General features: G+C 43.3%; 1 protein-coding gene across 5 annotated transcripts in view; it reads left to right on the top strand.

Moving 5' to 3' along the window:
• Positions 1-12,787, top strand: part of CFAP74 (cilia and flagella associated protein 74) — a 284,293-nt gene that overhangs the window by 98,821 nt on the left and 172,685 nt on the right. For all 5 annotated transcript variants that reach the window (XM_077457647.1, XM_077457646.1, XM_077457645.1 and 2 more), the window contains 3 exons: positions 144-250; positions 6,650-6,772; positions 7,841-7,962. In XM_077457647.1, coding sequence (XP_077313773.1) covers positions 144-250; positions 6,650-6,772; positions 7,841-7,962 — 352 coding nt within the window. The remainder of the gene's footprint in view (positions 1-143; positions 251-6,649; positions 6,773-7,840; positions 7,963-12,787) is intronic.

Raw genomic sequence — 12,787 nt, 5'->3', positions numbered from 1 at the left:
CTCCAACATAATAGTAATACAACTTTTTTTTTGTGTGGACTAACTTTAGTAACTCTCAATTTTCGGATGTGTATCATTGCAAGCTTTACATTTTCTTTAAAGCAGACGCTGTTTCCTGCAACTGACTGAATGTTTGTTTGTAGAATATGTCAATGAGGAACCCCCTGTTGCTTTGGAAAACACACACAGTGGAGATGAACATCTGTATGGAGACACTCAGGAAGGAATCGCAGAGATCAAGCTGGGTGAGGTATGTGTTCAAGGATACCTGCCAGAGACCCTTATGTAGACTGATGTATTATGCATGTCAATCTGAGAAATATTCAAAAGTCACAGAACTTTGGTACCAAATCTGATTATTTGTCCCTTGTTTATAATACAAAACCTTCCATGGATATTTTTCTGCCATTGATGTAAATAAAATGAAATGAACAGATTTTGTATAAGACTACTACAGGGTAAAATATAGGGCAAAATAAATAAAACTGGAAGATAAAATCTGTTTTATTCTGTGCCGAATGTCATGTGAGCACACTGATGGTAAATTTAAAGGACACCTATAGCTGTATTCTTTGGTGTAATTTTGTTAAAATACAACAGGATGAAAATTTAATCAAAATGTCAAATGTGCACTGACACTTGACTATGATTCACTTTAGAATTAATCTCTATCTTAAATGCCATGCTTTATAAATGGAATGCCATGGATATATCAGAAGTATACAGTATATTTATAAAATAATAATTTGAATCAATGAAATTGCATAAGCATGTAAGCTTAAAAAAAAACTCCCCAAATCATTAAACATACAGGGCATGTAGTGTACTATTGTTTAATTGATAAGTTCACCTTTTTAAAAAATAAAAAAATAAATGACCATCTTTTAAAAGGTAAAAAAATGTGCATTTTTTTTTTTTTTTTTTTTACTAGGAGCCTGGAAAGCATTTCATCCGCGGTCAGGGTGCCATGTAGGACTCCTGCAGACTTGTCAGTGTATCTGTCTGCTGGTACCTCATATGAGCTGTCAGTTACTGACAGGAAGAGACAATGAGCTCCCAGAGCACTCAACAATGCCCCGGTAGTTCATTGAGAACCACAAGCCGACAGCCACGGGGGATGTCATCAATTGTAGTCTTCTATTCTCAGAACTCTAGAATGAATGACGTGGCGGGCGGAGCCCCACACAGCCAGATTTTTTTCTTTTAAATAGTGACAGCGAGTGGGAGGAGAAGATCCCCTGCTTGCTGTTACTAGATGCAGCAGATCCCGCAGATGCTGCAGGAGTGGGAACATGTTAAATGTTCCAACCTTAACCACTTTCAGACCGGACCATTTTGCTGGTAAATGACCAGAGGTCTTTTTACACTTTGGCACTGCGCTGCTTTAACTGGTAATTGCGCGGTCATGCAATGTTGTACCCAAACAAAATTTGCGTCCTTTTCTTCCCACAAATAGAGCTTTCTTTTGATGGTATTTGATTGCCTCTGCGATTTTTATTTTTTGCGATATAAACGTAAAAAGACCGCAAATTTTGAAAAAAAATGATATTTTCTACTTTTTGTTATTAGAAAAATCCAATAAACTCAATTTTAGTCATACATTTAGGCCAAAATGTATTCAGCCACATGTCTTTGGTAAAAAAAAAGTCAATAATTGTATATTTATTGGTTTGCGCAAAAGTTGTCACATCTACAAACTAAGGTACGTTTTCTGCAATTTACGCAGCTTTTAGTTTACGACTGCCTATCTCATTTCTTGAGGTGCTAAAATGGCAGGGCAGTACAAAACCCCCCCAAATGACCCCATTTTGGAAAGTAGACCCCCTAAGGAAATTGATAAGAGGCATGTTGAGCCCATTGAATATTTTATTTTTTTGCCTCAAGCGATTGAATAATTACAAAAAAAAAAATTTTTTTTTTTTTTTACACAAAGTTGTCACTAAATGATATATTGCTCACACATGCTATGGGCGTATGTGAAATAACACCCCAAAATAAATTCTGCTGCTTCTCCTGAGTACGGGGATACCACATATGTGGGACTTTTTGGGAGCCTAGCCGCGTACGGGGCCCCGAAAACCAAGCACCGCCTTCAGGCTTTCTAAGGGCGTAAATTTTTGAGTTCACTTCTCACTACCTATTACAGTTTTGAAGGCCATAAAATGCCAAGATGGCACAAAACCCCCACAAATGACCCCATTTTAGAAAGTAGACACCCCAAGCTATTTGCTGAGAGGCATGTTGAGTTCATGGAATATTTTATATTTTGCCACAAGTTGCGGGAAAATTACAAACTTTTTTTTTTTTTTTTTTTTTCACAAAGTTGTCACTAAATGATATATTGCTCACACATGCCATGGGCATATGTGAAATGACACCCCAAAATAAATTCTGCTGCTTCTCCTGAGTACGGGGATACCACATATGTGGGACTTTTTGGGAGCCTAGCCGCGTACGGGGCCCCGAAAACCAAGCACCGCCTTCAGGCTTTCTAAGGGCGTACATTTTTGAGTTCACTTCTCACTACCTATTACAGTTTTGAAGGCCATAAAATGCCAAGATGGCACAAAACCCCCACAAATGACCCCATTTTAGAAAGTAGACACCCCAAGCTATTTGCTGAGAGGCATGTTGAGTCCATGGAATATTTTATATTTTGCCACAAGTTGCGGGAAAATTACAAACTTTTTTTTTTTTTTTTTTTTTTTCACAAAGTTGTCACTAAATGATATATTGCTCACGCATGCCATGGGCATATGTGAAATGACACCCCAAAATAAATTCTGCTGCTTCTCCTGAGTACGGGGATACCACATATGTGGGACTTTTTGGGAGCCTAGCCGCGTACGGGGCCCCGAAAACCAAGCACCGCCTTCAGGCTTTCTAAGGGCGTTACAGTTTTGAAGGCCATAAAATGCCAAGATGGCACAAACCCCCCCCAAATGACCCCATTTTGGAAAGTAGACACCCCTAAATTTAGGGGTACACTAGTGAGACTAGGTAATAAATGGCGGGTGCCCTGAAACTATAAAAAAATAACTAACCAACCAGCGTCACCTGTAACAGTTATATGGTGATCACTGGTGAAAGGGTTAACTAGGGGGCAATCAGGGGGCTTTATGCGGTAGTATATGGGGGTCCCTGGCGCTATAAAAAGCTGCGGCGAACCTAAATACCTACCTGCCTAACTAGCGTCACCTGTGACACTAATACAGCGATCAGAAAAACGATCGCTTATTAGGCTGGGTTCACACTGGAGCGATGCGGGAACGCCACGAATGCGCGGCGGGTTCCCGCATCGCATGCCTCCCGGCGGCAGTTCACACTGCCCTATGCGAACTGCTGGGAGTGTCAGTGAAATGTTACTGACACCCCCAGATCAGTTCGCATATCGCAGTGCGATCTGCAAACTCGGATCGCATGGTGTGAACACCCATGCGATCCGATTCTGCTGCGGGCCAAAAAAAGGGTCCCGTGCGAATTTGCGGCGGGTGCGGCGGGTGTGGCGGGTGCGGCGAATGGCTGAACTCGAATCGCACAGAGATCGGATGTGATTTGCACTGCAGTGCGGTGCGAATCACATCCGTTCTCATAAACCGCTGCAATGTGAACCCAGCCTTAGTGACACTGGCGACGGGGGGTGATCACGGGGTTAAACCTTTATTGGGGGGGTTAGGGGGGTACCTTAGAACTAAAGGGGGCTAACCCTAACTGCCCTAACAGTTATTAGTCACAAATGACACCCGCCGGGTGATCAGGGGGTTAAACCTTTATTAGGTAATAAATGGCGGGTGCCCTGAAACTATAAAAAATAACTAACCAACCAGCGTCACCTGTAACAGTTATATGGTGATCACTGGTGAAAGGGTTAACTAGGGGGCAATCAGGGGGCTTTATGCGGTAGTATATGGGGGTCCCCGGCGCTATAAAAAGCTGCGGCGAACCTAAATACCTACCTGCCTAACTAGCGTCACCTGTGACACTAATACGGCGATCAGAAAAATGATCGCTTATTAGGCTGGGTTCACACTGGAGCGATGCGGAAACGCCGCAAATCCGCGGCGGGTTCCCGCATCGCATGCCTCCCGGCGGCAGTTCACACTGCCCTATGCGAACTGCTGGGAGTGTCAGTGAAATGTTACTGACACCCCCAGATCAGTTCGCATATCGCAGTGCGATCTGCAAACTCGGATCGCATGGTGTGAACACCCATGCGATCCGATTCTGCTGCGAGCCAAAAAAAGGGTCCCGTGCGAATTTGCGGTGGGTGCGGCGGGTGTGGCGGGTGCGGCGGGTGCGGCGAATGGCTGAACTCGAATCGCACAGAGATCGGATGTGATTTGCACTGCAGTGCGGTGCGAATCACATTCGTTCTCATAAACCGCTGCAATGTGAACCCAGCCTTAGTGACACTGGCGACGGGGGGTGATCACGGGGTTAAACCTTTATTGGGGGGGTTAGGGGGGTACATTAGAACTAAAGGGGGCTAACTCTAACTGCCCTAACAGTTATTACAGTCACAAATGACACCAATGCAAAAAAAAAAAAAAAAAAAATGACATTGGTGTCACTGACTGGGGGGCAGGGGTAATTGGGGGGGTGATCGGGGGGTAAAGGGGGGGTGTGAGTGTGCCTGGCATGTTCTACTGTGTGTGTAGAGTGTTGGTGCAACTCACCGATCCGCTCTCCTCCGTGTCGGAACGAAAAATACCGACACGGAGGAGAGAATACATCACTTCCTCTCCTGTGTTTACATTACAGGAGAGGAAGTGATGTCACGGGGGATTCCTATTCGTCGGGAGCGATCGCGAGGGGGTGGCCATGAACGAATGGCCGTCCCCTCGTCCGGGATCGCTCCCGCACGAATACCGACCGCCGCAGGCACCGGGCGGGGGCCCGATCGGGCCCCCGACCCGCGGGAGGCAAGGGACGTACATGTACGCCAATATGCCTGCCCGTGCCATGCTATCGACGTACATCGTCGTGCGGCGGTCGGCAACTGGTTAAAACAGGTGGAACGTTATAACATGTTTCCGAAAGGTGAACTTATCATTTAACCACTTGGTTCCCACACTACGTCTATTGACGTCATGGGCTTTCAGTGGTTATATCTAAATGATGCCTGAGGCCACAGACATCATTCAGATATTGCCGTTTTCAGCCGGCGATTCCCTGCACCATAAGAACGATCATAGCGGCTGTTCCGCCGCTTGATCGTTCTTACGGGCGGCGGGAGGGGACGGCCCCCCCTCCCACCGCCCTCCGGTGCTTCTACCGACTCACCGTTTCCATCGGTGAGTCGGTCACAGGATCCGCTGGCCCCAGCAAGTAACCATAGAGATTTCCGGTGGACTAGATTGTCCCCGGAGTCTCTATGATGGTTCGGAGGCCGGGCACGATGTTATGACGTCACGCCCGGCCTCGGTATTCAAATTAACGGCGCCGATCCTTCTAGGAAGCCAGGATCATTTTTTTTTTTTTATTCTTCCCAGCCTAGAGGTGAGATATGGGGTCTTATTGACCCCATATCTCACTGTAAATATGTCCGATCATGCCATATTCCTATTACAAGAGATGTTTACATTCCTTGTAATAGGAATAAAAGTCATCATTTTTTTTTTTTTAAGTGTAAAACTAAAAAAATTAAAATAAAATTAACAATAATAAAAAATAAAAATTTAAAGCGCCCCTGTCCCCGTGAGCTCGCACACAGAAGCGAACGCATACGTAAGTCCCGCCCACATATGAAAACGGTGTTCAAACCACACATCTGAGGTATCGCCGCGAACGTTGGAGCGAGAGCAATAATTCTAGCCCTAGACCTCCTCTGTAACCCAAAATATGTAACCAGTAAAAAAATGTAAAGCGTCGCCTATGGGGATTTTTAAATACCAAAGTTTGGCGCCATTCCACGAGCGCGTGCAATTTTGAAGCGTGACATGTTGGGTATCTATTTACTCAGCGTATCCTCCTCTTTCACATTATGCAAAAAAATTGGGCTAAGTTTACTGTTTTTTTAGCATGAAACCGTTTTTTTCTGAAAATGTGTTCGAAAAATTGCTGCACAAATACCGTGCGAGATAAAAAGTTGCAACGAGCACCATTGTATTCTCTAGGGTCTTTGCTAAAAAAACATATATAATGTTTGGAGGTTCTATGTAATTTTCTAGCAAAAAAATTAGGAATTTTACATGTAGGAGAGAAATGTCAGAATTGGCCTGGATGCAAAGTGGTTAAATAAGGAATAAATGCCTGTGTGCTTGTTAGCAGCCTGTGTATGATGATGAGAGGAAGGAGTCTATGACTCCCCTCCGTGTCATGGCCTATGGTAGGATTTGCATGCTATTCTGGTCTGTTTTATAGTGGAGCTGTCAACCAAGCTCCAGAAAGAAGTTGTTCTTGTTTGGAATAATCCACCTGTTAGCTGCATGTGGTAAATATGCATTATTTATGTGTGGTATTTCATATCATGTCTAAAATGTAAAAAAAATTCACAGTAGCTTTGCAAGCTACAGGTCACAAACATCAATGCTAATCAAATCATTTGCCTCCCAGTATCTTCTTCTCAGAATCATTGTTTTATGCTGTATTTGCTTTGTCTACGTCTACTGTAATCTCTTTTTTTTTTTTTTTTTTTTTTTTTTTTTAGGAAAGAGATGGAGAGATAGCACCTTTTACTTCAGTGAGAATTCCAATTATATTCACCCCGACATTCCCAGGAAAAGCAAGTGCATTGTTTGAGATCACTTTTGATAATCAAATGTGTAAAGCTGTAAGTATTTTATATTTATAATGGTACTTTCTAAAAGTGGAAGCATGACTACTTAATTTTGCACAGGCAGGTGGTCTGAAATATGACATTTAGTATGAGCTGAACACCACTATTTTAGTCGAGAAGTTTGGTCTGATTACTTCAAAAGCTGGATGCTGATTGAATAATGACCAGTGCAGGAAGTGTACAGGAAGTGTACAGGAAGTATACAGGAAGTGTAGGCTGGTAATAGCAGCAGAGAGTTGGAATTTGAGGAATACATACGTAAGAAGAAGCAGGCACATTTTGAGGGACAATCCAAAAAGTGCTGGTTTTGGTCACACCTTTCCAATAAACTCTAAATTTAAGAAAGTTTAGACCTCACAACCAATCGTCCTACTTCTCACCCCATTCTGGTTCTACTTAAAGGAGCTCCTGCTCATCAGCTTTTTCACTAGTTTTGCTCCAAAAACAGGTCTTTTTGAAAAAGCCCATGGCGTGCAAACACACCCAAAAAACTTCCACCCGGTGCATAAAAAAAGTGCACACACATAAAGAGTGACACACTAAAAAGTGCAGACGGGTGCCTGATGTCCTCCAAAAGAAGGACCATACCCTGATCCCCCGGGGCGTTAGGCTCCAGACAGGGACTGAGGTACCAGACTCAACAAAGTGGGACCCGGACGAAACCGGAATCCCTCCTTTCCCCGGGAGGACTGCCGAAACAGAACCTCCTAGGTACTTGGTACTGTAGGGGGCTTCCCCGAAGGTAGGCCCCCCCTCATGGAGATTGGACCAAGCCAGAAGGCCTATGTCCGCTCTCCCACAAGACGTTCAGGATTGGTCCGAGGACCGACACCCTACTAATCAAACGTGAAGTGACACACAGTGACAAACACACAAAGATAAAATAAATAAAAAGTGGGGAAGGGATAGTGAAGAGGAGAGTGAAAAGTGACCATTGTGAGATACAATGGCCGGCTTCGGCTCCAAAAACAGGTCTATCTTGGCAAATTAGACACACGTGAGAGGTACATTGAAGCAAGGTTCACAGATAAATATTTGACCATCTTCCGCCTCTTCTTTTAGATTCCTATCATTGCTACTGGAGTGGCTATTGATGTTCCTGTATATGTTCCAAATTCAAATGTCGATCTGAAGATCTGTACTTTTGATCGTCTGTACCAAGATAGCGTTGTTGTTAAAAACAGGTATGCTAGCTTTATAGAATTCTACTTGTCAATTCGATCCAAAAGTTTTAAAATCTATGGTGCTCAGTTGAACCTATTTAAGAATCTGGGGAACTTAACAGTAATTTGAAGTCCTGATTTACAAGTTGCTTGCCTTTGGACAGTATTGATCTTTCTATAAAATGAAAGGTTTGAAGTAAAAAAAATGTGGGTGTATGAAGATGGGCAAAAGATTACAGCATCTGAATTGAAACATTGTTTGTTGGTGGAACGTTGATCTGGGAAAAAAATTTCAGTGTGGTTGGATGCAGTGGGTTAAATCACCTGTACCTGAGTTGTCACATCTGCAGGCCTGCTATGGCCATTATAAGGGTGACAAGATGTTGCTCCAGCACATCATGCATAAAATAGTTTTGCTTTATTTGCCTTTTGTATTATGGAACATTTACATCTTTGTGACCATAATGACTGCAGTTTACATTTTATAAGCAATGAAATAACGTATATTTTTCTTAAGGGTTCCTCACTCTTTGAAACTACTGTAATTGGGGGAATCTCTATTGCTTGTCTTTGGAATTGCTGCGAAGGAGCAAAGCTGGGAATTCAACTGAGGTGACCTCCCTAACAGATTCTGAGCCTCTGATAAGAAGGTGGTGGGTGGGTCAACACACCATCCATCCATCCATCCATCTAAAACGAAAGTATCTATCATCGTATGATCTTTATGTCAAACTTGGAATAGGTGAATATGTTGCCCATAGCAACCTGAGACTTCATATCATACTTAAACCCACTGAAGAAAAATGAACCGCTATATTCAGATTGGTTGCTTGGAACAGTAGGTCCACTTTTCCTTAGTCAGTATAGAGCAGGGGTAGGCAGCCTTAGAATGGTGGAGATCTACCTGAACAACATGGGAGAAAGCAAAGATCACCAGGCACAATGCGCTATTTTTGGGAACTAACCTAGCAAGGCAATTAATAAGTAAGGCAGTTTTGAAGAAAACTTGGTGCCAATTCACTCTGGGATCACACGGTACTGTGGCACACACTCCTGTGCATTTACCCCACTTTCTCCATGTGGTGCATTTTGACAGGCTGCAAATCACACTGAAATGCAGAAAAAGCAATGCATGCATTACTTTTAAAAGCATGCTGCAGTAAACAGCATGGTACTGCAGAACCATGCAATATGGTGCCCACAAATGCACTGCATTTGCGATCTGCATTTGGGTTGGTGTTACCAATACATTGGCACCTGCATGCAGATCGCAAAGGCTGTGTGCTCACCAGGAGTGTGTGAAATGTGCATTGAATGCATGTTTCCTGCCCCACATTCTTTTGTGAACTGGCCCTTAGAAAAATATAATAAAAATGTCAACGTAAAACTATGAACTTATCCAGGTCAGGAGTAACTAAAGTTCACAGGTCAGGAGTATATAGTGCAGCGTTCACAGGTCAGAAGTATATAGCCCGGCATTCACAAATCAGGAGTATATAGCCCAACATTACAGGCAGGAGTATATAGATCACCATTAACAGATCAGGAGTATACAGCCCAGCATTAACAGGGCAGGAGTATATAGGTCTGCATTCACAGATCAGGAGTATATAGCTCAGCATTCACAGATCAGGAGTATATAGCTCAGCATTACCAAATCAGGAGTATATAGCCCAGCATTACAGGTCAGGAGTATATAGCTCAACATTAACAGGTCAGGAATATAAAGCCCAGTACTAACAGGTCAGGAGTATATAACCCAGCATTAACAGGTCAGTAGTATATAGCCCAGCATTAACAGGTCAGGAGTATATAGCCCAGCATTAACAGGTCAGGGGTATATAGCTCAGCATTAACAGGTCAGGAATTTATAGCCCAGGCGTATATAGCCCAGCATTCACAGATCAGGAGTATATAGCTCAGCATTACCAGATCAGGAGTATATAGACAGCATTACCAGATCAGGAGTATATAGCTCAGCATTACCAGATCAGGAGTATATAGCCCAACATTCACAGGTCAGGTGTATATAGCCCAGCATTCACAGGTCAGGAGTATATAGCCCAGCATTAACAAGTCAGGTCTATATAGCCCATCATTCACCGATCAGGAGTATATAGCCCAGCATTCACCGATCAGGAGTATATATTTCAGCATTAATAGATCAGGCGTATATAGCTCAGCATTAACAGTTCAGTAGTATATAGCTCAGCATTAACAGGTCAGGAGTATATAGCTCAGAATTCACAGATCAGGGGTATATAGCTCAGCATTACAGGTCAGAAGTATATAGCTCAGTGTTACAGGTCAGAAGTATATAGCTCAGCATTAGAGGTCAGAAGTATATAGCTCAGCATTACAGGTCAGAAGTATATAGCTCAGCATTAACAGATCAGGAGTATACAGCCCACTACTGTTTGCCCTTCCCTAATGATCAGTTTCTTACCTGCTTGAGCCAACATGCTGCCTTCTGTCCCCTCCCCTCTCCTCACATCCATACCGACTGCCTGTATTAGATGTAAAAAATGTGCGAGACAGATGTGAGGGGAGGATCACACAGGAGTCAGTAAAGTCATGCTGCAGAGCCCACTATTGTGTGCTGCTCTACTCCGAAGTCGGCACTGCGGACACGAGATCTACCCATCACCCTCTCGCGTTCGACAGGTAGATCGTGATCGACAGGTTGCCGACTCCCGGTATAGAGTATATGAAACCCTTTGTCATATTGTAGTTGCCTTCTTCATGATTTGGTCTTCCATAGATCACTGTACCGCTGGACCTGGTCATGTATTTTTCCAGCATAAAGACAACAGACAACAACAAACAGAGATTTAAGGATGTTAAAACTAGGAGGAATGACGTGCACTAAATATGAGGTGCAGAGCAGCAGTTTAAGTGATTTTAGTAAGGATTTGGATGATTGAGACCATGGGCTAACTGCAAGAAACCATTCATATATGTATAATGCATGAACGCTGTTAATCTACTCGACTTTAAAGTCTGCAGAGCAGAGGTTAATACCACCCAAACCCCTCCAACTTAATTGGTGCAAAGAGAGAGGCAAGTGGGCCAATTACAGAGACAGAGAGCTGTACAGAGCTGTAACCTTCCATTATATTAAATATTTCCACTTCATATGTCTGAGTAGCAGCAGCATGAAGATAATCCCCATGAGGAAAGAATCAAAAAATACTTATGGAAAACCATTCTGCACATGAACTGTATGTTCTGCAAAGCATTTACAAAGGAGACAATTTAAAGAAAACCTGTAGTGAGAGGAATATTAAGGATGCCATTGCTGATCTCCTGAAAATACTAGTTGTCTTCAGGTTATTGACCCAGAAAGTACAGAAGCCATTTGACTAAGTGGTAAAAATAATGTTTATAGCAAAGTCTATACCAAAAATATAGCGTAATTCTAATAATTGTTTTAACTGTTATTATTTTATATGTATTGTGACAAGTTGAAGAATTTTACAGCTCATTGGTAGAGTAACACCAAACAGTGAGTTTACTCCACGACGGAAGTAGGTTTTTAGGGCTTTTTTTGCCTATTTTTATTTAAAACAAAGCAAAAGTTCACATGGATGTCTTCCCATGCAGGGTGTTCTCACCAGTAATACCAAAAGGAAAAACAACATCCAGCCTCGTGGTTTTTGATGCAGCTTTACTGCTCAGATGCATCCAGTGTTCATCAGCTGTACCTCAGCCCTCTGTCTTTTGTGCAGCGTCTCAGCTGCTCTGTCTGTCCCAGACTCTCGCTCACAGGCTCATGCCTCAGTCAGTCATGTCCCGGACAAGATGGTGCAGCCTGCACCTCTCACGGCTCCCTTCACACACTGACTCCCTCAGGAGGGTGGGGCCATTGACCTCTAAAGCCTAGTACACACTGCTAGTTTTTACTGGGGTTGAATGAAAAAAATCTGACAGCTGGGGTTGGAGCCGCTGTACTAACAATTAGATGTTAGTACAGCAAGCTCCCCTGCTTTGCTATTGTGTTCTGACAGGGAGGACCCCACCAGAACACTCAGGGCCAGCGGATTGGGAGCCGGTCAGCAGACCTTTTGTGGACATGTCCCTTCGACAGAGGCTGGGGGAATGGCTGGCTTCTGTCAAACTGGCTGCGGCATACATGGCCTGAATGCGGCCGGTTTCTATTGAACCTGCTGATGCTGCCCAACATTCAGCCCATTTGTACTAGCCTTAACTCTGCCTCTTACATGAGTTCAGCACATACCTCCATCATTAGTATGCTTGCTTCCCAGACCTGGCCCAGACCGCCATTTTAAACAGTGGCATATATAGCATATATATATATATATTATTCAGTATCTCACAAAAGTGAGTACACCCCTCATATTTTTGTAAATATTTTATATCTTTTCATGTGGCAGCACTGAAGAAATGACACTTTGCTACAATGTAAAGTAGTGAGTGTACAGCTTGTATAACAGTATAAATCTGCTGTCACCTCAAAATAACCCAACACACAGCCATTAATGTCTAAACCGATGGCAACAAACATGAGTACACCCCTAAGTGGTTGGACTGGATGGACGTGTGTCTTTTTTCAACCTGACTAACTATGTAACTATGTAAGTGAAAATGTCCAAATTGGGCCCAATTAGTCATGTTCCCTCCCCGGTGTCATGTGACTCGTTAGTGTTACAAGGTCTCAGGTGTGAATGGGGAGCAGGTGTGTTACATTTGGTGTTCTTGCTCTCACTCTCTCATACTGGTCTCTGGAAGTTCAACATGGCACCTCATGGCAAAGAACTCTCTGAGAATATGAAAAAAAAGAATTGTTGTGCTACATAAAGATGGCCTAGGCCACTAATGACGAACC

Source organism: Lithobates pipiens, unplaced genomic scaffold (assembly GCF_037356315.1).
Source record: "Lithobates pipiens isolate NorthernLeopardFrog02 unplaced genomic scaffold, aLitPip1_a1.2 Scaffold_27, whole genome shotgun sequence".
Taxonomy (NCBI): domain Eukaryota; kingdom Metazoa; phylum Chordata; class Amphibia; order Anura; family Ranidae; genus Lithobates; species Lithobates pipiens.
Note: the sequence above shows the minus strand (reverse complement) of the source record. Positions and strands in the feature narration are given on the sequence as shown.